Source organism: Molossus molossus, unplaced genomic scaffold (assembly GCF_014108415.1).
Source record: "Molossus molossus isolate mMolMol1 unplaced genomic scaffold, mMolMol1.p scaffold_m16_p_10, whole genome shotgun sequence".
In the NCBI taxonomy this organism is placed as follows: Eukaryota; Metazoa; Chordata; class Mammalia; order Chiroptera; family Molossidae; genus Molossus; species Molossus molossus.
Window position 1 is genome coordinate 62,205,278 of NW_023425345.1, and position 23,165 is coordinate 62,228,442.

Consider the following 23,165-nt stretch of genomic DNA (forward strand, 5'->3'; position numbering starts at 1 on the left):
TGTTTTCTATTTTCTCCTGTGGCCAATGACAAGTAGAAGAAAGAGTCATTCAATTTAATGGATATTTATCTAATAGAAGAAATAAGTGTGAATGTACTACTTTATCTGGATGGCCATATTACTAAATAAGAAGGAGAGAATGGATATTGTTGCATAACTGGAAGTTGCTACCCCAATGAGTGTATGCAGGTTTCTGCCCTCAATGAGCTTAAAATACTCTAGAAGCAGTATGTGTGTGTGTGCTTAAATATAATATAATCAGGATAAAATAAATATGATATATGAGTTATCAAATTATATGAAATGCTATTGATTAAAGGGAGGAAAGCTTGAATATGATATAAATTATTGTCATTTGAGGAACAGGTAGGACAGCCAGGAATAGAAGTACAACGGGGTGTTGGAATTGTGGGTTTAGCTAATGGAGGAAATTCCTGGCTAAAAGAGGTATTGAAATATCTGATAAATAAGACTTTTCCAAACTATGCCCACTTCTGCCCACCCAGAGTTTCTGAGATGCCTCCATACCACCAAGTGTGTTCTATTTGTTGGGGATAGTGAAGTAGGGAAAAAATGGAGATTTATCTAAGTCCTTCCCAAGTCTTAAAGCCTCTTAGAACAAACAACTCTCAATATCAGATATTTCTATTCATCTTACCAAATAAGGTCTTTGATTTTGTTTCTGTTTCTTCCTCCTCTCAGGGTGCTTTTCGGGAAATAATGATCACTTTTTGGCAATTCATAAGAAGAGCGGGAAGCCAGCATTCCTGTATCACCATTCACAAGACATTGAGAAGAGTCTGGATATAGCTCCGCAAAAGATATATAAACATTCCTCTTCTGAAGCTCAAATAAGCAAAACCCACCAAATTGTTAATTCAGCATTTCTTAGACCTGCGTATGACCCATCTCTCAATCTTTTGGCCATGGCTGGTCAAGATATTGAAGTGGAAAACCTTCCAGTCCCTGCAGCAAGTGTAATTGTGGTGGTAAGTATTGCACTTAACTGATGTTTACACTGGTACTCTCCTCTGTGATTGATGTTTTAAAAGAGCAACTAATGATGAATAGGTATCTTTGGATCTCAATGATTTTTTTACCACAGTACTTCTCATTCTCTAATATTTGTTTTTTGTTACTTGATTATTGGCTTTGGGCTTCCTCTTGGATATGATGAGCCCATGAAATAAGAAACCTTGTCTGTATTCTCCGTGCACAATACAGTACACTGTGCATAGTAGGTGCTTAATAAATATTTGAATTAAATTTGCTTTAGGAAGACCTTACAAGTATAGCAGATCATATTCTGCACTGATCCTCCTGCTTTCTGTGATATATCTTCTAAGCAGATATGCCTTAAATGAAGTTTATATAAATAAATACTTATTAAAGACCTTCTAATCAATTGACTCAAATAGTTAAGAAATGAAGAGTCCACTGAAAGGGAAGAGGTGGAAGGTGGTTTTCTGTTATTGGTGGTTTTCTGTCAATAAGATGGCTTGGGAATAATTGATGGATAATATTTCTATCACTGAACAAACATTGCTCTTTATTAGTCAAGAGGGTACAGTGGTCCCATTGCTTGTATTAGGGTGTGCAACCCAGGCCAGAGGTTCCTAGTTTTTTTGGTATTATAGTTTAAATACATGCTGAGATTGATACACTATTTAGACTATTGTTCCATTCAAGTTTAAAATTACTATAGGAGGCTCCACATTAAAACTACAAAGCAGGCCCAGCCAGTGAGGCTCAGTGGATTGAGTGTCATCTCTTGGACTAAGAGGTCAAGGTTTGATTCCCGGTCAGGGCACATCCTGGGGTTGTAGACTTGATCCCCAGTAGGGAGTATGCAGGAGGCAGCCGATTGATGTTTCTCACATGGATGTTTCTATCTCTTTCTCCCTTCCTGTCTGTCAAAAAAAATTTTTTTAATGTTAAGAAAAAGACACCTACAAATCAGTAGCTAAATTATTGTTATTATATTTCTCCTCCAAAATATAATAGGATATGTTAACTTTTATGGCCACAGTAATTCAATGAAGCCATGTTTGCATTTTGGCAACCTCTCTATGCACCAAAGCTAATGAAATTTAATAAGCTTTTCTTTGCAATTTTTTATCTGCTACATATAGGACAATACCTGGTATTAAGAATTAAAGATCCATTTACTGATGTTTTCATCTAGCATACATTGAATATTCACTATGACTCAGTCTTTATTTTGGGTATCTAGAAATAGAGACAAATGAAATGGAGTCTGATTTTACTTGAGAAATGTCTGGGGGGAAATGTCAGCAATTCAATAAAAATCATAAATTGAGGACACAAGATGAGCTCTTGTTAAAAGAAAATCTGTGGGTCATTTGCCTCTTGAAATACTTGAACAAATTTTTGGCATTTACGTGAGTAACAGATGTTCTGAAGGTGAAAGCTATGTATTTGGTGCAGATAAGTGATGCTAATGATGTCGCTGTGTTTGGCTATGCCTGTGATAATGCTGAGGCTCATCGGAGATATTTTCTCTAGGAACCGTCATATACCTGTAGTCATGAACTCTTAAAGTCACTGTAAATTACAGTTCAGGAGGTTTGTTCTATCTTATAATGTCATGCACTGTCTAGTTAATTTACTACTATGAAGGGTAAAAGGCATCAATGAGGAATTCTGGCATGTCATTTCACTTTTAGCTTATTTGTGGTTTGGAGATTCATGAAAAAGCTGTGCTTTTTCTTTTGCGTGATGATTACAAAGATGCAATAGGCAATTTCACTGCATTATCCTTCCTTAACCTCTCTTGATCTAGTCTCTAACCATTCTGTGGCTTTGATAGTTTGCAACAATTGCTAATGCTAATATTTCCTGTAATCCACTTACATTACTTATGCATGTGGTGATTTAGTAGGGAAATCTGGGAAGTGGGATTGTTTTTAACTATGTCAATAATGTTCAGCTTCCAAAAAAAACACAGAGGGTCAACATTTAATCAAGTATCAGCTGGTTTGAAGGTTCATTTACCCAGAAGAGACGTTTAGGGATGGAAAATAGATGATGAAAGGGAGATATTCTGGTGACCAAATGACTTTGAGAGTAATTGATGTGGGTTTGTGTGGTGAGGGTGTGTATGTATTTCATATATATGTATACACACAGACTATTTTGCTTGAGGAATTTTACAGTGGAACCAACAAATTATTTATTGGATTAATTTATATCAAAATGAGCAGTGTTAATAAGTATCCTTTCCTGAATTAGGGAAATTATTCGGATTTTTTTCCCAGCTAGAGCGAAAAGCCATTTCTGACCCCCAAAATGTACATGTAATTTCTAAGCCTCCCTATCTCAGAGGGAAAGATCACTTTTCTCCTCCTCCTCTCTTGCTCTCTCTCTCTCATTTCTAACATTAAGACAGTGAGTTTTAGAATGAGATATTTAACCAGGATTTGAAAGATGCATGGGTCCCTCTTCCTTTCCTGGTTCCCAGTTGCCTCCACAAAGCATTTCATAAGAGCATTTGTCCACAAATGAATTTTTTCCTTTTTCTTCTTCGCTTTATAATCAGAAAGATCTGTAATTTATTTTCTCCAAGGAGAGGACAGCACAATTCAAATGTTTATCCCAAAGAATGTTAATTATGTTCCAGAGCTTAATTAAGAAACCGTTAATAGGATTTTTGTACAGATCCAATATTGAGGGAATGTGAATGCCTTTAAGGTCAGTGCTGTGGTAAAAGCCCAGACAACAACAACAGTGGCTTTAACCAAATGTGTGCTGAAAAATTCATGATTCTTATCACTGGATCCCAAAATATTCATCAGGCCACAAGGCCAAGACATCAGGAAGGAGGGAACTGTGAGTGTCAGTGAAAATGGCAGAGTAGAAGCAGCTACAGGTCTTTCCAGTTCAGCGAGTTACTAAATGAAGAATACTCTATTCTTGGGGAAATCTGAGAAAATTGAGGATTAGGAAGACTTTGAAATATGAAGGGTGGAATATAGATGGTTTACACCACAGGATAGAATTGTAGAGAGGAAAATAAAATGAAGAAAAGGAAGAAAAAAGGATAAGAGGGAGAGGAGGAGAAGGAAGGGAAGAGAGGAAGGGTGGGAGAGAGGGAGGGATGGGGAGAGAAAGAGAAGAGAGATGATATAGTGTCAGTTCTTTGGGCAACGGGAAGAATTCTGTGAGCACATAAGGGTATGATGGAGAGTTTCTAGGAGGCTGGGATGGTCTCTGTGAGATTCCTTGAATCCTAAAGCTTCTCATCTTGCTTGACACTCACCCAGATCAGCACACAGACATTCTCTTGTTTTTAGGCACAGAACATTTTTTGCAAATATTTTTATCAGATGGTTGATTTTGAAGACTACTAAAGGCAAAAACTTTGGATAACTGATTTTCAGTTATATTCTGAACTCTGGTTACATCCTGAACCTCAGCTTGGCTTTGTTGACCAATTGTTGAGTTTCATCTTACAGGCAAAGAGGTAAATGTGATTTGAAGGGCTTTGAAAGTCCAGCCTTCTCATTGTCTTGCCACAGTAAATAAGCTTTGTATCATTTAGTGTGTTATATGGTGTATATGAATAATTGTTGCGCATTTTTAATAGACAAATTGGTTTAATTATACTTTTGTATTTGTGTAATGAATGTCCCAAAGGGTGGGTTTAATCTATGTAGCTGCCAGTAGAATTTTGCTATGTCAGGAAAAGCTTATTAGTTAGGAATATTTTTTTCACAAGTGACAAGAAATCTAATCCAAACTAGAGAAAATTTTGTGGTTCACCTAACAACACTTCTATAGTATATCTAGCTTTAGGTATGATTGGATCAAGGGCTAAGTAATCAATAAAGATCAATCTCCCAGTTCTGCTTCCTCTGGGATGACTTCATTCTCAGACTGGTTCCGTCCTCTTCATCTCAACTTGGTTTCCTAAAACTTCTAGAGTTTCATCCTTGCAGGTTCATATTCAGTGGGGAGAATGGACTCTTCACAGCTCTCAGTAATGTACAGGGCATTTCTATCACTCAACCAATCTCAGTAAGTACTCACTTCATCCCTGAATAATTTGTGGCCAGGTGATAAAATTGCGCTAATTACCTCAAACCTAAACCACAAGCCCCAGCCCTAGAGCATCCCTAAACACCCATAAGCTGTGTAGAGGAGGGGAGGTTACACTATTAACAAGCAAAGGAAGAACAGATGCCAGAGAACAGCTAAACGAAAACTAAAGCAGAGTATCTGAACTTAAGTTTTTATTAAGACAAAAAAAAAAATTAGGATAGGAGGGCCCTAGCTGGTTTGGTTCAGAGGTTAGAGATTGGCCTGTGGTCCAGAGAGACTTGGGTTTGGTTCTTGCTAAGGGCATGTACCTCGGTTGCAGTTTGTCTCTGGCCCTGGTTGGGTGGTGTGGGTGGCAGCCATTCATTGTGTCCCTTTCACATCGATGTTTCTCTCTCTCTCTCTTCCTCTCTCCCCCTCCCTCTCCTTCCCTCTCTATCTGAACAAAAAATGGAAAAATATCTTCGGATGAGGATAAAAAAAAAAATTAGGACAGGAGGACTTACAATTTAGCCTCAGGAATTTGATTCTTGTAAAAAATGTGTGACAAGTCATATTCTAAATTCTCCAACAGTGGCGAAAGGCAGCAAATTCATTCTGACATAGGAGAAGATTAAGATGCCTAGGCTGTGTCCTGACACCTAGAACATTTACTGATGAGAAGGACCATGATTTAGTGCAATATGTTGGACCCAGGATATTATGTTGCTAGAACATCTCAAATTTGTGAAAAACACTGTAGCTTGTATACTTCTTTATGGCGACTGATTATATGGCAGGGAACAAGAGGCTGTAGGGAAGCAGGTGCATAACTCCCAGAAAGTGTGATTCAAATGCAGGCTTTGGGAAAATTATGAATTTTTATGTGTCGGGGTATTCTGGGTCAGTAGTAAATACCAAGCCTAAAATCCTAATTGATATAAGACAGTTTACTGTAATGTTAGGTGTGACTTGGATGTCTTCCCATACAGTCTGGGACTTCCAAGAAGGAAAGAGTATAAAATCCTCAGAGGACAATCCCTTCCATGTCCTAACATGGTGGTCTCTTTGTTAGAACAATGATATTCTTTTCTTTGATTTTCAAATAAATGTAGTAATAATATAGAAACTTCTTTTCTGTCTTCCTTGATAATGGCATTTTGTGTGTAGACCCAACCAACTTCGTGATTTGGGATTCGGTCTGTGTATTAGTTATCGATCGTTACATAACATATTACCTCAACATTTAGCAGCTTAAAACAAGAAATATTTTATGTCACACTGTTTCTGAAGGTCGGGAATCTGGGAGCAGATTAGTTGCATAGTTCTGCCTCAGAGGTTACTGAAGTCCTGTGGTCCGCCAGGGCTAAGTCTCTGAATATGTCAGAGCTGAATGATCCACTTCCAAGCTCACTGACTTGGCTGTTGGCTGGAAGCTTCGATTCCTCAACACGTGGATATCTCCACGGGGCTGCTCACAACATGGCTTCCCCAAGAGCATATGAAGAGAGAGAAAGATCCCAACCACACTCCTTATCCAACCTAGTCTCCAGGTCACACACCATCATTTACACTTGATTCATTAGAAATGAGTCACTAGGTCTAGCCCACCTTTATGGGACAGGGACTGCAGAAGGAATGAATACTAGAAGGCAGGGTCCATTGGGGACCCTCTTAGAGTTTAGGTTCCACAATCGTCAAAGCAAAATTGGGAGAATTATTGGATTATGCCATTGCTTTTTATGTACTTCCACCTGTGACCTTCAGGAAAGGTATTGTGTGTAGAAACCATATTACAGAAATCCCATCCTGTATAGTAATGGTGGAAGAAACAATGTCAGTAAAGCTCGGTATTAAAACCTTCAAGCTGAAAGGAAACTCATGATTATGTGCCAATTTACAGACAAGGAAATTGAGGCCCCGAATCAGGAACTTTCTCCAGGTTACACAGTTAAGAATAAGTGCAACCAGCAGAATTAAAATCCTAATTTGACTGATTTCAAATCTCACACATTTTAAATTTTCCCATAAGTCATTTGGTTTGCTTTGGGGAGGTATTGTACATTTTTTTTTCAACAGAAAATTCAACTGTATGAATTACACTTCATTTAAGCTAATGGTAATGTTAACTATTTTTATTCCCTGAAAATATACTCATTGATAGCTAGATGTTAATGTTGGAGCCAGATGGTAACAGGCTACAGATTCATGATGGCCATGGGTCTCTACTGTACATAATAACAAAATATAAATTATGCTGTCAAATTTTATTTTATTTTTAAGAAGTTCTAGAAAAAAATTTGTAATCTACATCAGAAATTTGGTTATTTTTGCTTTTTCTTAACTTACACCAAATGTTTAATGTTAAACTACAAGATCGTATATAACCCTTTTATCCTTTTTGCACTTTGGTAAGCTCTGTGCTTAGATTCTCCAGATATTATTGTATCCCTGAAAAATAGTCTTGAAGGAGAGATTCCACTCTTAAGCTTGGCATCCTGGCACTCACACTGTCACCATCTGTTGCTTTTCTCTATTTCCAGCTCCTAAAGCAGCAAGGAGGATGCTCGAACACACACTGGAGATGTGAGAGGTCAGGCTTAGGCAATGTCTATGAAGTTTCAGTACTGAACCACTCAGCACATTTGTCTGTTCTGGATCATTTAGACTCAACACCAAAATGATTGAAGTCCTAAGAGAACTGATTTAATTGATTATCACACTAATTGGACATTGACTATCTTTATGTACAGAGAGTATTCTAGTAATAGTTTTGTTTTGACTCCAAAAGCATTAGAAATATCAAGAAGGAAAAAGAGGAAATAAAAAGAATTCTTAACTGTTAGATAATAATGCCATTTTAATACATGAAGCTATATAGTCATATGTGTGTGTGTGTGTGTAAATACTTTTTTATATAAAAATGTGGACTCTGTATACATAAAGTTTTGTATTTTCTTTACTTAGTTTATATTATGGACAAATTTTCATGCCATTAACTATCTTTATATAGCATAATTTTTTACAGCTGCTAAAAATTTCATTGTATCATAGATTTTACAGTTTTATGTATTGCCATATCCCCAACACATTCAGTAATTTAAGGCAGCTGACTCAGAAGAAGAAGTAAATATTGAATATATCAAATATAGTATTCTTTTAATTGCAACTGCCTTGTTAATGCTATTGAGAGAATGCTATTTAGTTAATTTATCTTAAAGAAAACTCTTTATGGTCTGGCTGGTGTGGCTCAGTGGTTGAGCATTGACCCATGCACCAAGAGATCGCTGGTCCGATTCCCGGTCAGGACACATGTTCAGGTTGTGGGCCTGATACCCAGTGAGAGGCATGCAGGAGGTAGCCAATCACTGTTCTTTCTCATTGATGTTTCTATCTCTCTCCCTCTCCCTTCTTCTCTCTAAAATCAATAAAGGAAGAAAAAAATTAAAAAAAGAAAACTCTTTATGAACTCTGTATATAATTAATATGGGTCTGTTTTTTTTCACTTGACTGAATTATGTATGTTCCATAGTTTACATATTAAGCAAGGGAAATATTTAAAGGAGTCAAAGAAGTTAGCAAGAGAGAGAGAGAGAGAGAATGTTCTCTTAAGAGCATATAAAATGTTCTTTCAGGACTTTTCTTTGAGGAAGATGGAAGTGCTGTGTCTCTTTATGTTGGAACCTGAAAACTTTTTTTTATCCAAAATTTTTACAATAATAGGGCCTGCAGATAAACAAAGAGGGTGTGTTTTGTTTGGTGCAAATATTTACTTGTCAAGTCATTAAATATTGCCCTTTGGTTTTCCAGTGCTTAAGAACTGTCCTCTTTTACCCTCTGTGAATGATTTTGTCCCTTCTTCTTTCCTTCTCTATTTATCTCTAATCACAAATATCTGTAAATCATGCTTAGGTTTTTGTTTATGTTTTTAACTAAATGATGCTCTGCTTTAAAATCTAACTGCTGATGGATAATTGTATGGGGCTTTCTGGGCATCTCTCTGGCCCTGCCCATGCATGATATTTAACAAATGCCTCAGCTCTCTCAACATGATCCCTATAACCAAATGATAGAAATAATTTGTTCCCTTCTCTTATTTAAAAAAAAAATACTGGAGCTAAAAGTCTCTGGAAGGTTCTCTCCCAGGGCAAAATTCTGAAGCTTACTCATTGGTAACTTTTGGTAACTGAGCACAGGGCTGCTTCCTAACATAGTCTCCAGGGAGTCAAAGGTTCTTTATCTCTTGCCCTTTCATTCTTTCTCTTCCCAAACCACATGTTTCCCTGAGCCAGGACTGTTCTAGCAAATCCCACTGTTAACACCAAAAAAGTTCAGGGAAGATTCCTCCTGTGCTCTCTGCATTACTCTCAATACTTCATTTATGACATTGTTGGCCACCAAATGTAAAGAGGGGGCAGGTTTCCCACACCAAGCAATCCTGTGACAACAGCTGGATATCCTACAATTTAATTCAGTTGATCCTTTTACTTACTAGATTACTAGTTTATTATAAAAGGATATAACTCAGGACAAGGAAAATGGAAGAGATGCATAAGGCAAGATACGTAAGAAAAGATGCAGAGTTTCCTTGTCCTTTCTGGGTGTGCCCACTCCCAACACCTCCATATGTTCACCAACTTGGAAGTTCTTCTGCCCCTGTTCTTTGGGAATTTTGTGGAGGCTTTCTTACACAGGCACAGTTGGTGAAATAATTGGCCATTGGTGATTATTCAATATTCAGCCCCTCTCTTTCCTCCCCAGAGGTTCCAGGGCAGATCTGAAAGTTCTTTTCCTTTAATTACTGGTTGGTTCCCCCATCCTTAGGGGCTTTCCAAAAGCCACCTCATTACCATAAATTGAGGTGTGTGCTAGAAAGGGCTTATTATGAATAACAAAAGACAGCAATTTCACCTTTATGGCTCTGGAGTTATTTCAGGAACTGGGAACAAAACTAACTAGCTTTTAAAAAGATGCTTCTGTAGATCTTATATAGGAAACTGCAAGGTTTTAGGAGCTATGTGCCAGGAACTGTGGAAACTGACCATAATATTTTTTCTTAGCATATATCACAATATCATATCACCTTAGCCATTTAGCATTGTCTTTTCATAAAGAAGATTGGTTATAATCTTGTGCTTAACCATTTTCCAAATTTTGTTTTTGAAATGTGAAAGTATAATCCAGCCATTATTAATTTCCCAAGTTGTTTCTTTTCTTACTTGTCTGCCATGTTTGAACCATTTGGGTTCAGAAAAATAAGTCAAGAGGACATTATCAACGTTATGTATCTTTCAATTTAGCCTATACTTTCATATATTCTAGTCTTTTAACTGAAATAGTAGGTTAGAAACAGGTAAGTTCAAAGAAAAAAAGAAGAAACAGTCCCACTTTTGAAGGGTAGGCCAAATGTTCAGATAATTTCTAAGATTGCAGGAAGAACTGTGTTGGTGAGATTTGATCACCCTCCTCTCTGTAAATGACTTCCATGTGATTTAAATTCCAAGAGAGCTTGAAAGTCTTAGAGAACACTGAGAATATGTGCCAAGACAATCAGGGCTAAGAATCTGTCTTAGCCCTGAGATTTCCTGGATTGTATTTATTAATGTCATCAATTAATTATTCTGAGTATCTTGGGGTTCTTCATGTGTTTGTGTGTCTGTAGTTTAGAAAGCCCCCTAACCATCTCTTGCTCCCATTACTGATCTAGTGCTGATGTGTTATTTAACCATGTGATTATTTTTCCCGCCTGAAAACATGACAACTAGAATTAGGTGTTTAACCAGATCAGGTACATTTTGGTTCTTGGTGCTTTAAGCCATTAAGTTAATCTCCCTCTCTTTTTAAGGACTGGTCTGTTTTTTAAATATGAAATATTGAGCAACAAATATCAAAATATGTATTGAAAAGACCACTAGGCAAATTCTTTGAATGTAGGCTTTTAAAAATCAGCAAGAATTTTTCATGGGCAAATAAAAAAATAATTCTTCATATGTTACAAGCAATAGTATTATCTATAGTCTTAAGTATAATTTTTTAAATTACAAGATCAATTATACAAAATCAAGCCTATGCCAAGCTGGATTATGAAAAATAGTCAAGTTATAAGAAACAATATATTTTTGATGAATAACTAATATACATAAGTCATGGAGACTGGAGAAGAATTTGTAAATAATATCTTTGAGGAACCAATGTCATTGGAATGGAATGTGCAGGGAAGATTTTATGACACAAATCCAGGTGATTTTGAAAGTATTATTTATTAAAGCTGGGTACAGTGAAACAAGAGGGGTTTAAGATAGAAAAGGTTAGACCATAGCAACAAGAGTGAATCCAGGAGAAGCTGCCTTGGTCCTTTGGAAATGTAAGGAAGAGTTGGGCCTAGGGCTGCCTTGGCCCTTTAGAAAGAAAGTCACAGAGGCAGAGGAGTGAGCCATCTGGGCTGTGTGGACTCAGAAAACAAATTGTAGAGGCAAAAGGAGGGCCTTAGAGACAGGTTCAGGGGATTAACACAAGACAGGCTGCTGCTGCCTGCTGCTGCCCTGGTTGCAAGTCTCCTGGGAACCCTTAGAGCTTAGGAGAAAGAAAGCGAAGATACATTACTGTGGAAAGAAGGAAAGAAGGGGGCGGGGAGGCGCATTTGTGCTCCAGAGAGATCATGCACTGGGTCCTTTGTCTTAGGATGTCTATCTGTTGTCTAAAGGCCGGGAATTTTATGGGAGTTCTCGAGGGAGAATCTCAATAGAATATTTATCAGCTTTCCAGGTGTGTCCTTTGATACGCTGATAAATCTAATGAGTTTATAGAGGGATCCTAGTCATCCTCTGGTCAGTTTTACCTTCAAAGAATGTCATTGAAGACAAGGTGAGTCTGCACCAGGATAGTATGGAATGTGTAAGCCATTTGCTCTTAAATGTCCTTGGTTAGGGAAGTAAGACCTTGTGATTTATTATCTGGCTGTAAATTGCTTGGCTGTTTATCTGTCTCAGTTTCCTCATTCCACTTGCCAATGAATTTTCCTAGCTTCTTACTGTCCTGCCTCACCAAGAATAAGTAGGAGCAACTGGGTTCTCAGACATGCAAAAGTTTTGAATGGACACCTAATCCTTGCTTCTTGAAATATTCTTTCATTCAAAAAGATTATTGAGGGCCTCCTCAATAAAGCAGACTCTTGGGATACAAGAGTGCAAGATAAACAAGATTATTTCAGCTATATATTTCACATTCTAATAGGAGAAAGACTAAGTAAACAACTGAATATAATTTCAGGTGGTGGTTAAGTGCAATGAAGAAAACAAAGGAAAGTTACAAGGCAGAGAGAAAGTGGTGAGGACTACATTATATTGGATATTGAAGGATTCTGTTGGATAATCAAGGATACTTTCTTAGGAAAAGAATCAAGATATAGCTCCTACATAGAAGCCATGTGGCAGAAGAATAATTTTGGAATCAGCAGAATGGTATTGACATCCCAAATCACATGCTTACTAATCTTGTTCCACAGTACATTACTCAACACCTCTGCATCTCAGTTTCTCATTTTTGTAACAAAAGTGATACTAATATCCATCCTGTAGAGTTGTTGCAGGAGTTGAATGAGATAAAGCATTTGAGGCACTTAGTATCATGCCTGAGACATAGTAAGATCTTTGTGAAAATTGGAGGCTATTCTTAGCCTTATATGGAACAAGGGAAAATATATCTTCTAGTCTTACTACCAAGAATACTTGTATTTCTCCTGAGCCTCTGGTTGGCTTATAATTATATCTTTTAAATGCTGTGAATCATGTTTCCCTCTTACTGCTGACTGCTAAAAAGCTGAGAGCTAAATTTGTGGTCTACCTCCAGCAAATATGGAGAACTTTATTGAATGCCTTATTTATTTTGTGAACTAACTCCACTCTTGGCTGGATGTTTTCTTTTCTTCATTCATTTTCTTTTTTAATTCAATTTCCTTGTGTCCACACTTTGTATTCAGTTTTATTTTGTCTTGTTTGTGTTTTTTGTAAGCTGCCATAAATCTTTTCTCTAATATGTCCTAAAAAATAGTCACTACAACAAAATAGCAATCAGTACAGACAAGTTGTAGCTGATGTTACACAACAGGAAATCCCCTTACAGGAAGAATTTGTTTACCCATCGGATTTGAAGAAATGAAAGCGTTTATATGAAAGAATTACAGTGTGTTTAATGATCAGTTTGGCTCACTGCTCAGTAGGCCCCTACCTTGACCAATCCCAATGTCAGAGACCAATCTTCACTCCCCTTGTGAGCAGTTTAACACAGTGGCAACAGAATCGTTTGTTTGTTTGTTTGTTTGTTTGTTTTTAATTGATTTGAGAGAGAGAGAGAGAAACAACAAACATACATGCCCCCACCAGGGATAGAATCTGCAACCTAGATATGTGTCCTGACCTGGAATGGAACCCCGCAAACTTCTTGGTGTATGGGACAATGCCCAACCACTGAGTAACCCAGCCAGGGCAAGAATGGTTTTAGGAGAGATCCCGGGTTCACATGCCTCTTCTGCACTAACTACCTTTTAGATCTTGGGCAAGTCGATGAACACTCTGAGCCTTTGTTTCTTCATTTTAATGGTAATCGTAAAATCCGACCTGGCTACCGTCTTTGATTCTTTCTACAGTCAGTGAATTTGTACTGTAGAGCATAGCACATTGTCATAATGTCAGCTGTCAAAATTGTGGTGGTGGATGATGATAATGTCAATTTTGTTGCGGATCTACTTGGATCTTGGGTAAAATTCCAGCATTGTAATGGGTTTCTTGCATTGTCCAGATCTAGAAGGAGCACTTTACACTGAACTTTAAGCTAACAGCATCCCCCAGAACTGTGTACCACACAGCTCACACGGCCCCATGTGGTGCTACTGACTAAAACCCTGCTAATCTTTCGTTGCTCATTACCTTGTTCTTGACATTGTCTTATGGACTATACTTGTGTGGTCCCCAGTCTAGTCTGTTGACCCCCTTAGAGTGGACTTGGGGTACACAGGTGGGTAGATCTGATTAAGAATACAAGATAAATAGTTGCAGAACCTGTAACTCCCACTCGTGTGGTCTCTCAAGTGTTCTGGAGCAGGAAAAGTTGCCAACTAGCAACTCAGAATATAAAATCAGAATTAAAAGTTGATGATATTTCTTTTATTACCTGAAAGTAAAATCTTTTGAAACTTTTACTAGAACTAGTTAATCTTTGGAAAACAGCTCTAAAAAAAACTATAAATGGTCATTTTCAGGCACCATGGCAAGCCAGCAACTGAGAGCAAGAGTTTTATCTCCAGAAAACCAGCTTGTCAGGAATTTGGGGCCAACTGCTTTGGCCTCCACAGGGCTTGTCCTGACTGCTTTGCTTTACCTTCTAGGGTAATGGTCATGATGTCAGTCACAGAATGAGGTCTGAGAACAACCTGATCTCAGACGAAAGGCAGCAGGGAATTGAAAATATAATTGGTATGGCAGCCCCTCAGTTCTCTGAATGTAACAGCCAGGTCTCTACCGCCCCCTGGACTCTATCTTGAAGATGAACCATGCCTGGGTCAGGCAAGGCCCTCCTGGCTCAAAGGAACTGTGTGCGAGCAGATACAAATCCGAGGGAGGGGACATGGAATCGAGTTCACGAATGCATAGACAGACAGTGTCGGTATTGCAGGGGGAAAAGGATATGCAATGAGACATACCAGAGAAGTTGAGAAGTAGCTGTTAGTAACTATGTAGTAAGTAGAATATTGGAAAGAGTCTCCAATGAACTTATAAGATAAATGCCTTCCCAAACCAAAGACTCCTTCCAGGAAATGCTGACATATTGATGTCTGCAAGGACATGGTGTAACGCTCTAGGGCAGCAGTTCTCAACCTGTGGGTCGTGACCCTTTGGGGGTCACGCGACCCTTTCACAGGGGTCACCTAAGACCAACAGAAAACACATATTTCCGATGGCGATTCATAACAGTAGCAAAATTAAAGTTATGAAGTAGCAACGAAAATAATTTTATGGTTGGGGGTCACCACCATGAGGAACTGTATTAAAGGGTCGCAGCATTGGGAAGGTTGAGAACCACTGTGCTAAGGGCATATGCCTCTGTTGCGGTTCATCCCCAGGCGGCCCCGATTGGGATTGTGCGAGTGGCTGCTGGTTGATATGTCTCTCTCACGTCGATGTTTCTCTCCCCCCATCCCCCATCTGAAGATAAATGCAAAAAAATGTCCTCAATGCCCTGGCTGGTTTGGCTTAGCAGTTAGAGCATTGGCCTGCGGTCTGGAGAGACCAGGGTTTGGTTCCCGCTAAGGGCACATACCTCCGTTGCAGTTTGTCCTTGGCCCTGGTTGGGTCGTGTGGGTGGCAACCACTCAATGTATCCCTTTCACGTTGATGTTTCTCTCTCTCTCTCTCTCCCTCCCTCCCTCCCTCTCACTCTATCTAAACAAAGTATCAACACATGTCCTCCGGTGAGGATAAAAAAAAAGAAGAAGAAAGAAAATAGCCTACATTTGTGTTAGACCATGTTCTTGAAGAATAAGAGAATCACAGAAGCCTTGCCAGTGTGGCTCCAAGCACCGAGAAGTTGCTGGTTTGATTCCCGGTCAAGGGCACATGCCCAGGTTGTGGGCCAAATCCCCAGTGGGGGGCATGCAGGAGGTAGCCAATAGATAGTCTCTCTCATCGATGTTACTCTCTCTCTCTTCCTCTCCCTCTCTGACTAAAGGGGGGAAAAAAAGAATCACAGAAATAAAAGGTAGAAGAAACACACACATACACAATGTATATATGTTACAGGATATGAGAGAGACTCATCTTCCCAGGTTGTGGAAGTGAGGTTCTTGGGATACTGCTGGAATAAGCATTTTGGAGGCCCCCACAGGAGGATGTGATAGAGTAGAAAGTTTTATTTCTGTGGAATCGAACCCTCCGTGTTTCCAAAGTCTCATTTCCCTAGTCCAGTCATAGCAGAAGTGTAGCTGGGGCTTCAGTAAAGTTGAAATCAGAGCCAATGTCCAGATTTTCCTTTCCATGTTGGAGCTGGTCAGGTCCTTCATCAGGCTAGCTCAGCTTGTGATTCCTGCTGCAGTCCATTAGTCCACTGTGGGTGGAGTCCGCATGGCACTGAGCCACATGGGTGAGTGCAAGAGAGCTGAGAGCCGGGAGCCAGAAGAACAACACGAGGGCAAGAGAGAGGAGCAACAAGAGCAAAAACGCCTTTGTTTAGGGGATTATGTATTCCCAAATACTTGTGTGCTTGCCGTGGCCACGCCCATTCTGGCCAACCATCTCTGTCCCCAGGTGTGATTGCCAGGCATGTACCTTTCTCTTGTTACCCCAGTTTTACTAGAACCCCTTCCCCTAATGCTTTGCAGGGAATAAGCTCGTGTTCTCTGGGGAATGTGAAATTGCAGCTTCCTGCCGAAGCTGCCCAAATGACACACCTATAATATCTGGCCTTCCCTGTTTCTTTCCTATTTTTAGTAACTAGCTAATTACAATGGTAGCATATATACACACACATAGATGGAGAAAGAGGTGATTATCTCATGTGTTTATATTGTTGACATAAGAAAGTTCCAAACCTGTAGACTCTAGAGTCTAGGAAGTGACAAAACATTGGGAAAAATCTAATCTCCAACAAAGTAACCTTACCTGTAGGCTTTACTGATGAGACTCAGACAACCCTAGACAATCAAGCTACTTGAACATAGCAGGTACTGAGACTTAAAATTGAGCCCTGGCTGGTGTAGTTCAGTGGTTAGAGCATTGGCCCATACATCAAAGGGTCATGGGTTTGATTTCCCAGGCATGTACCTGGATTGCAGGTTTGATCCCCAGCCCTGGTTGGGGCAAATGTGGTAGGCAACCAATCAATGTGTCTCTCTCACATCGGTGTTTGTCTCTCTCTCCCCTACCCTTCCTTTCATTCTCTCTAAAAATCAATGGGAAAATTATCCTCAAGTGAGGATTAGCAACAACAACAAAAATGAGATTATAAGTGATTCCTTAATGAATTTGGAGGCAAGAATTTGGGTGCCACAGTAAATTTTCCAGGACACTGAAGTGACTCACAGTCCTCAGTCTTCCTGTAGAAGGTTTTGTCTCTGAATTCGGATCTCACGGCTAGCACACAGCACACACCTCTTCCTGCTGAGCTTTTCATGTAGCCATGGGCCATCGTCCTGTAAAACACCCACCTGCTACTCTTATCTGCGGAAAGACTAACCGTCTTTTCCTTCAGCCAGAATGTGCTAACACCTGCTGTGTTCGCCTCTTGGCTCCTGCTCCCAAATACAACTCCTTCTTTCACCCAAAGTTTTCTCGTATCAAATAATGTATTGATTGCCTTTAGGATTTCAACATTAGCTGTATTGTCAGTAGCTACTGTTACAAAGAAAACTTTTATTTTTCTAAAGGTATTGTTAATGCAAATGAAGAATAATTTATTGATAAATTAATAACTTATTAATAATCTACTAGTTTATTTCCAAATGGTTAGGAAAGATCAAATAATAAGGATTCCACACACATAAATACATACTCTAGGTAACTGAAGCTTACCTTTGTAATTGTGTAGAACTGTGAATCTTTTTTATTTATATTATACATTTTTCTATTCTAAATACATATAAAGATTTTTTATTGTTGTTTTAAAAATTAAGCCATACTTATTCCACAAGTTGCTTTTTTCATTATAATAGGTCATAGATATACCTCGGAGTTTTTATATATAAATTTGACTTATTTCTTCTAAAAGGCTGCATGGCCCTGGCCGATTTGGCTCAGCGGTTAGAGTGTCAGCCTGCGGTCTGGAGAGACCCGGGTTCAGTTCCCAATAAGGGCATGTACCTCGGTTGCAGTTTGTCCCCAGCCCTGGTTGGGTCGTGTGGGTGACAACCACTCAATGTGTTCCTTTCACGTTAATGTTTCTCTCTCTTTCTCCCTCTCCCACTCTATCTGAACAAAATATCGAAAGATGTCCTTGGGTGAGGATTAAATAAATAAATAAATAAATAAATAAATAAATAAATAATAAAAGGCTGTATAATTTTCAAGTTTGTATATGTCAAATGTTTTTTTAAACTAGTCCTCAGAATCAATGTACATTCATGCTTTTTGCAGTTTTTATTTTATTTGCTACAATAAACACCATTGGAAAAAGAGAAATATCTGTATATAAATATGTGTGTGTGGATAGATAGATAGATATACATATATACATACATACACACACACACACATATGTTCTTTGTTCACTTATATCTACTTATATATTTTATGTATATGAGTAAGAGATTTTCAAAAGAGATAATTTACCCCTAGAGTATTTTCACTGATATATTGCCAAATTATTGTTTTCTGGACAGTTGTAGCAATGTACTCTCCCATTAGTAATACATAAATGTGCCTGACTGATTCAAAGTTAGCAGCAGTTAGTGGCTGTTTTTAATTTTTGCTGACCAGGGGAGTAAAATCTATATCTCTTTATTGCTTATATTTGCATTTTTATGACTATGAAAAAAACTGAGCATCTTTAATGTGTATTGATGGTTAGATTTCCTCTCATTCAAATTGCTTATACTTATCTTGTATATCAGTTGATTATCTTTTTCATAACACTTTGTAGAAACTCTTTGTTCATTGGGAAATAATATTTTTGTCTGCCATATAGGCTACATATATATATATTTGTTTTCTTAATCTGTCATTTCTCTTTTTTTATGATGTCTTTTGTCATACAAATATTTAAGTGCTTTGTGTTCAAATGTTTGTGTTTCCTTCTTAATTTTTTTTTAAATTCTCACCCGAGGACAGTTTTGCATTTATCTTCAGGTAAAGTGGGAAGGAAAGAGGAAGGAAGAGAGAGAGAGAGAAGCATCAACGTGAGAGGGACACATCAACTGCTTGCCACCCACACGACCCCAACCGGGGCGGGGACAAACTACAACCAAGGTACGTGCCCTTAGAGGGAACCAAACCCAGGTGTCTCTGGACCGCAGGCCGATGCTCTGACTGCTGAGCCAAACCGGCCAGGGCATGTGTTTTTCTTCTTTAAAAACCAATATTTTAGCTTCCAGTGAAGAAGGTGTCATAGGTAAATGTGGTACTTGCATCCTGTCACATCCACATCAAAATTACAACTGAACTACAGAACAACCAATGTTCAGAATTGCCTCTAATCTAACTAAATGGGAGTCTTACAGCTAAGGGTAGAAAGAGCCACATCGAGATGGTAGGAGGGGCAGAGACAAGGAACAGGCTTGTCCCACACCCACACGTGGCAGATAAATATCAGGAGGGATATCTTGGTGGCAGAGGTCCCCCCTGAGGAGCAAGGAGTCTCAGCCCCACACCAGACACCCCAGCTCAGGGTTCCAGTACCAGGAAAAGTTCCCATAACTTCTGGCTGTAAAAACCAGTAGATTGTGTGTGAGTGAGATGGAGGACATCTGTAGTCCCAGGCAGTTTTGCTTAAAGAGCCCACACACAGACTTACTTGAATTCACTCCCTTTGAGCTCCAGTGCTGGGGCAACTCAAAAGGCACCACAGACATATGGGAATGGACTAAATTGTCTGGCATCAGGGCAAGAGCTAGAGGGGTAACTTTCTCCCAGACAGAAGTGCTGGTAGAGGCCATTGTTTCTTATTGAGCCCTACCCCCAAAAGCTGGCAAGCAGGTGTCTCCATCTGGGTCTCCTTCGACCTGGCTCACATTGTTTCCTACCCTGGTGATTCCCTGAGACCCCACCTCACCAGCTTGCAGCTCCACCCAAGATATTTTCAGTAGCTTTTCATTTGAATGAGCTGTCTTGGCTCGTGCTTCAGACTTCCCTAAAATCTCTCAAACAAACAGCATCTGTCCTTGGTGTGCCCTGTACCTCTTGCTAAGTGGCCTCAGGCTTGGCACTAGTGGCAGCAAGCCTTGGTTCTCAGCTTGGTCTCTCCTGGCCACTTTACCAAGTTTGGGAGACATAGAAGCCCTGCTTAATACATAAAAACAAACACAGGGAGGCTGCCAAAATGAGGAGAGAAAGAAACATGTCTCAAATGAAAGAACAGAACAAAACTCCAGAAAAAAACCCAATCAAAATGGAGACAAGCAATCTACTAGATGCAGAGTTCAAAATATTGGTTATAAGGATGCTCAAATGAATTTATAGGAAGAGTAGATAAACTTAGAGAGAATTTCAACAGTGTAGAAAAGGACACAGAAATCATAAAAAAGAACTAGTAAGAAAGAAGTTTACACTAACTGAAATAAAGAGTAATTACAGGGAATTAACAGCAGAGAACATGAAGCTGAGAATCAAAACAGCAATTTGGAATATAAGGAAGTAAAAAACACCCAATCAGAACAGCAAAAAAAAAAAAAAAGAATCTAAAAAAATGAGGATACTGTAAGAAGCCTCTGGGACAACTTCAAGCATACCAACATTTGTATCATGGGAGTGACAGAAAGAGAAGAGAGAGAGCAACAAATTGAACACCTATTTGAAAAAATAATGACAGAAAACCTTCCTTACCAGGTGAAGGAAATAGACAAACAAGCCCAGGAAGCACAGAGAGTCTCACACCATGACACATCATAATTAAAATACAAAATGTTAAAGACAAAGAGAGGGTCTTAAAAGCAGCAGGAGAAAAGCAGTTAGTCACCTCTAAGGGAGCTCCCATAAGACTGTCAGCTGATTTCTCAACAGAAATTTTGCAGGCCAGACAGGATTGGCAAGAAATACTCAAAGTGATGAAAAACAAGGACCCACAACCAAAATTACTTTACCCAGCAAAGCTATAATTTAGAATCAAAGGGCATATAAAGAGCTTCCCAGAAAAGAAAAAGCTAATGGAGTTCATCACCTGCAAACCAGTATTATATGAAATGGTAAAGGGTCTTCTTTAAGAAGAAGAAAAAAACAATATGAATAATAAAATGGTAATAAATACATATCTATCAATAATTGAATAAAAGTAAATAAACAAACAAGTAGAACAGAAACAGCCTCATAGATACAGAGCATTTTGATGGTTGCCTAATGGGAGGGAGTTATGAAGATGAGTGAAAAAAGTAAAGGCATTAAGAAGTACAAACTGGTAGTTTCAGAATGGTCACAGGGATGTAAAGTAGAGCATAGGGAATATAGTCAATAATATTCTATTAACTATGTATGGTGTCAGATGGGTGCGAATTTTATCAGGATGATCACTTAGTAAGTTGTGTAAATGTCTAATCCCTGGGGTGTACACCTGAAACTAATATAATATTGTATGTTAACTGTAATTGAAAAATAAAAAATAATTTAAAAAATGTTTTGTGACTATCTTTATTTTCTACTTAACAATATATCATGGTCATTCTTAAAAGGCAGATTTAGTTCTCTCATTTATCTTTCTCTATCTCTAGTATTTTTATACATGGATAAAGTGCATAAGTGATAAATCATTTTATTTTTTATTATAATAATTTTTGTCTAATAATTTTGTGGCTTTTTTTCCCCTCTCCTCGTCTCTATCCAGTTCATCTTCTTCTGTTGAACTTTTGTATCCTCCTGGTAATTCATACTAAGAACCTAATGTGTATCCTTTCATTTATTTTCTTTATGCTTGTATAATCATATAAATTCACAGATGCATATGCACATACATGTACAATCACACACAAGTATGTACATATATGCATACATACACCTATATTGGGATTTTTGTTATTCTGTGTTCCGCAAAAATGGTATGATATTGTAAACACTTCTCTCTTCCTTCCCTTTCTTTCCTCATCATACCCATGGCAAACTTTTCTAATCAGTAGTCATGACTGATTATTTTTAATGATGTGTAATACTTCATGGTGTGGTTATTCCATAATTTATTCAACCATTCCTCTAATATTAATGGTAATTCACACGGTCTTATGTTTGGCCCTATGAATAATGTTATAAAAACATCTTTGTACATATGCTACAACATGCTAGTGCTTTTCTTTCTGTGGAATATATTCCTAAAAGTGAGATTGCTATGTTGAAGTAATATATAGCTGGATTGGTTTCTCAAAAGATAATAGTAATTTGCATTTCTACCAATAAGGACTAAAGTAGCCACCTTTCCTTTCTATCAGCAACAGTGTTAATCACTCATTATTTTTGTGGCTGATAGGTATAAATGTATTATCTCATTATTCTAGTTTCTTAAAGAAACTACCAAGAATAACTTCACTTTCTGGATGACTCCAGATTAGTTATCTTTCTTTACACCCAGTGTTAGCTTTGTGAGTTTGCCAGCTCCTCTGCCGATCCCAGTGTTACTCCCTGTGCCTGAGTCCAGTGGCCTCCTGAGCCATGCCTCCACCCTCTCTACCTGGTTGCCTCTGGTATGTTTGAAAAGTTTGATCTTTAAGATCAATATTTGCTAAATATTTAAACATCAGTTAATAGGACTCTCAGTGAAGGCCCAAAGAGTACTCTTTAATGACTTTAGCCTGACATTTTAGTAATCATTCTTAGGGAAAATTTTCCTTCTGAAAAGGTGTCTCTAACTAATAAGGGGCAGTTAAAAGGCTTGGGTTCCATTATTTAAAATCGTTGAACACCATTGTTAGTCTGGTTGGAGTTCATAGCCTCAGAAACCACTTATCACATAACAAGGAAAATTTCTAATGACCATCACTTCCATGATGACGCACTGACCAATTCTGTCATGACAAACTCGACGTTTGTCACACCCTCCCTACATCCTGCCGCCATTTCACTAACATTTACAAAGATTCTGGTCGTTAAATGCTGGTGTCTGGGAACATGTATTTTCTCTCCGACCTCCCCCTAACCATGGCCCTTGTATATTTTCTGGTAAGATTGTAATCTAGACAAATGATTCTCGTAGAAGACAGTGGAGGTGGCCCACAGGAGGGGGCCACAGGGTGGTGTGCTTCCACACATCCAGCACTCTCCAGGAAATCTCATCTGAGTCAAGGATTCTAAATATTTTCGATTCCACAGGTTCATGCATAGTGAGAAAATCCCTCTATTTTCTTAAAGACTTGTTATCGATTAATTCTTTGCTTTGACTTTAGACTCAACAGTGCTTAGTTCTGTTTAGGATAAGCCTTCCATCCAGCTTCACGTCAGGGTGAAAACACT

General features: G+C 38.5%; 1 protein-coding gene across 1 annotated transcript in view; it reads left to right on the plus strand.

Annotated features, from left to right (window-relative positions):
* Positions 1 to 708: 708 nt before the first annotated feature.
* The window catches only part of PTPRR (protein tyrosine phosphatase receptor type R), a 227,553-nt gene continuing 205,096 nt past the window's right edge, over positions 709 to 23,165 (plus strand). Inside the window, exon 1 of the mRNA XM_036251020.1 lies at positions 709 to 989. Coding sequence (XP_036106913.1) covers positions 927 to 989 — 63 coding nt within the window. The 5' untranslated portion in view covers positions 709 to 926. The remainder of the gene's footprint in view (positions 990 to 23,165) is intronic.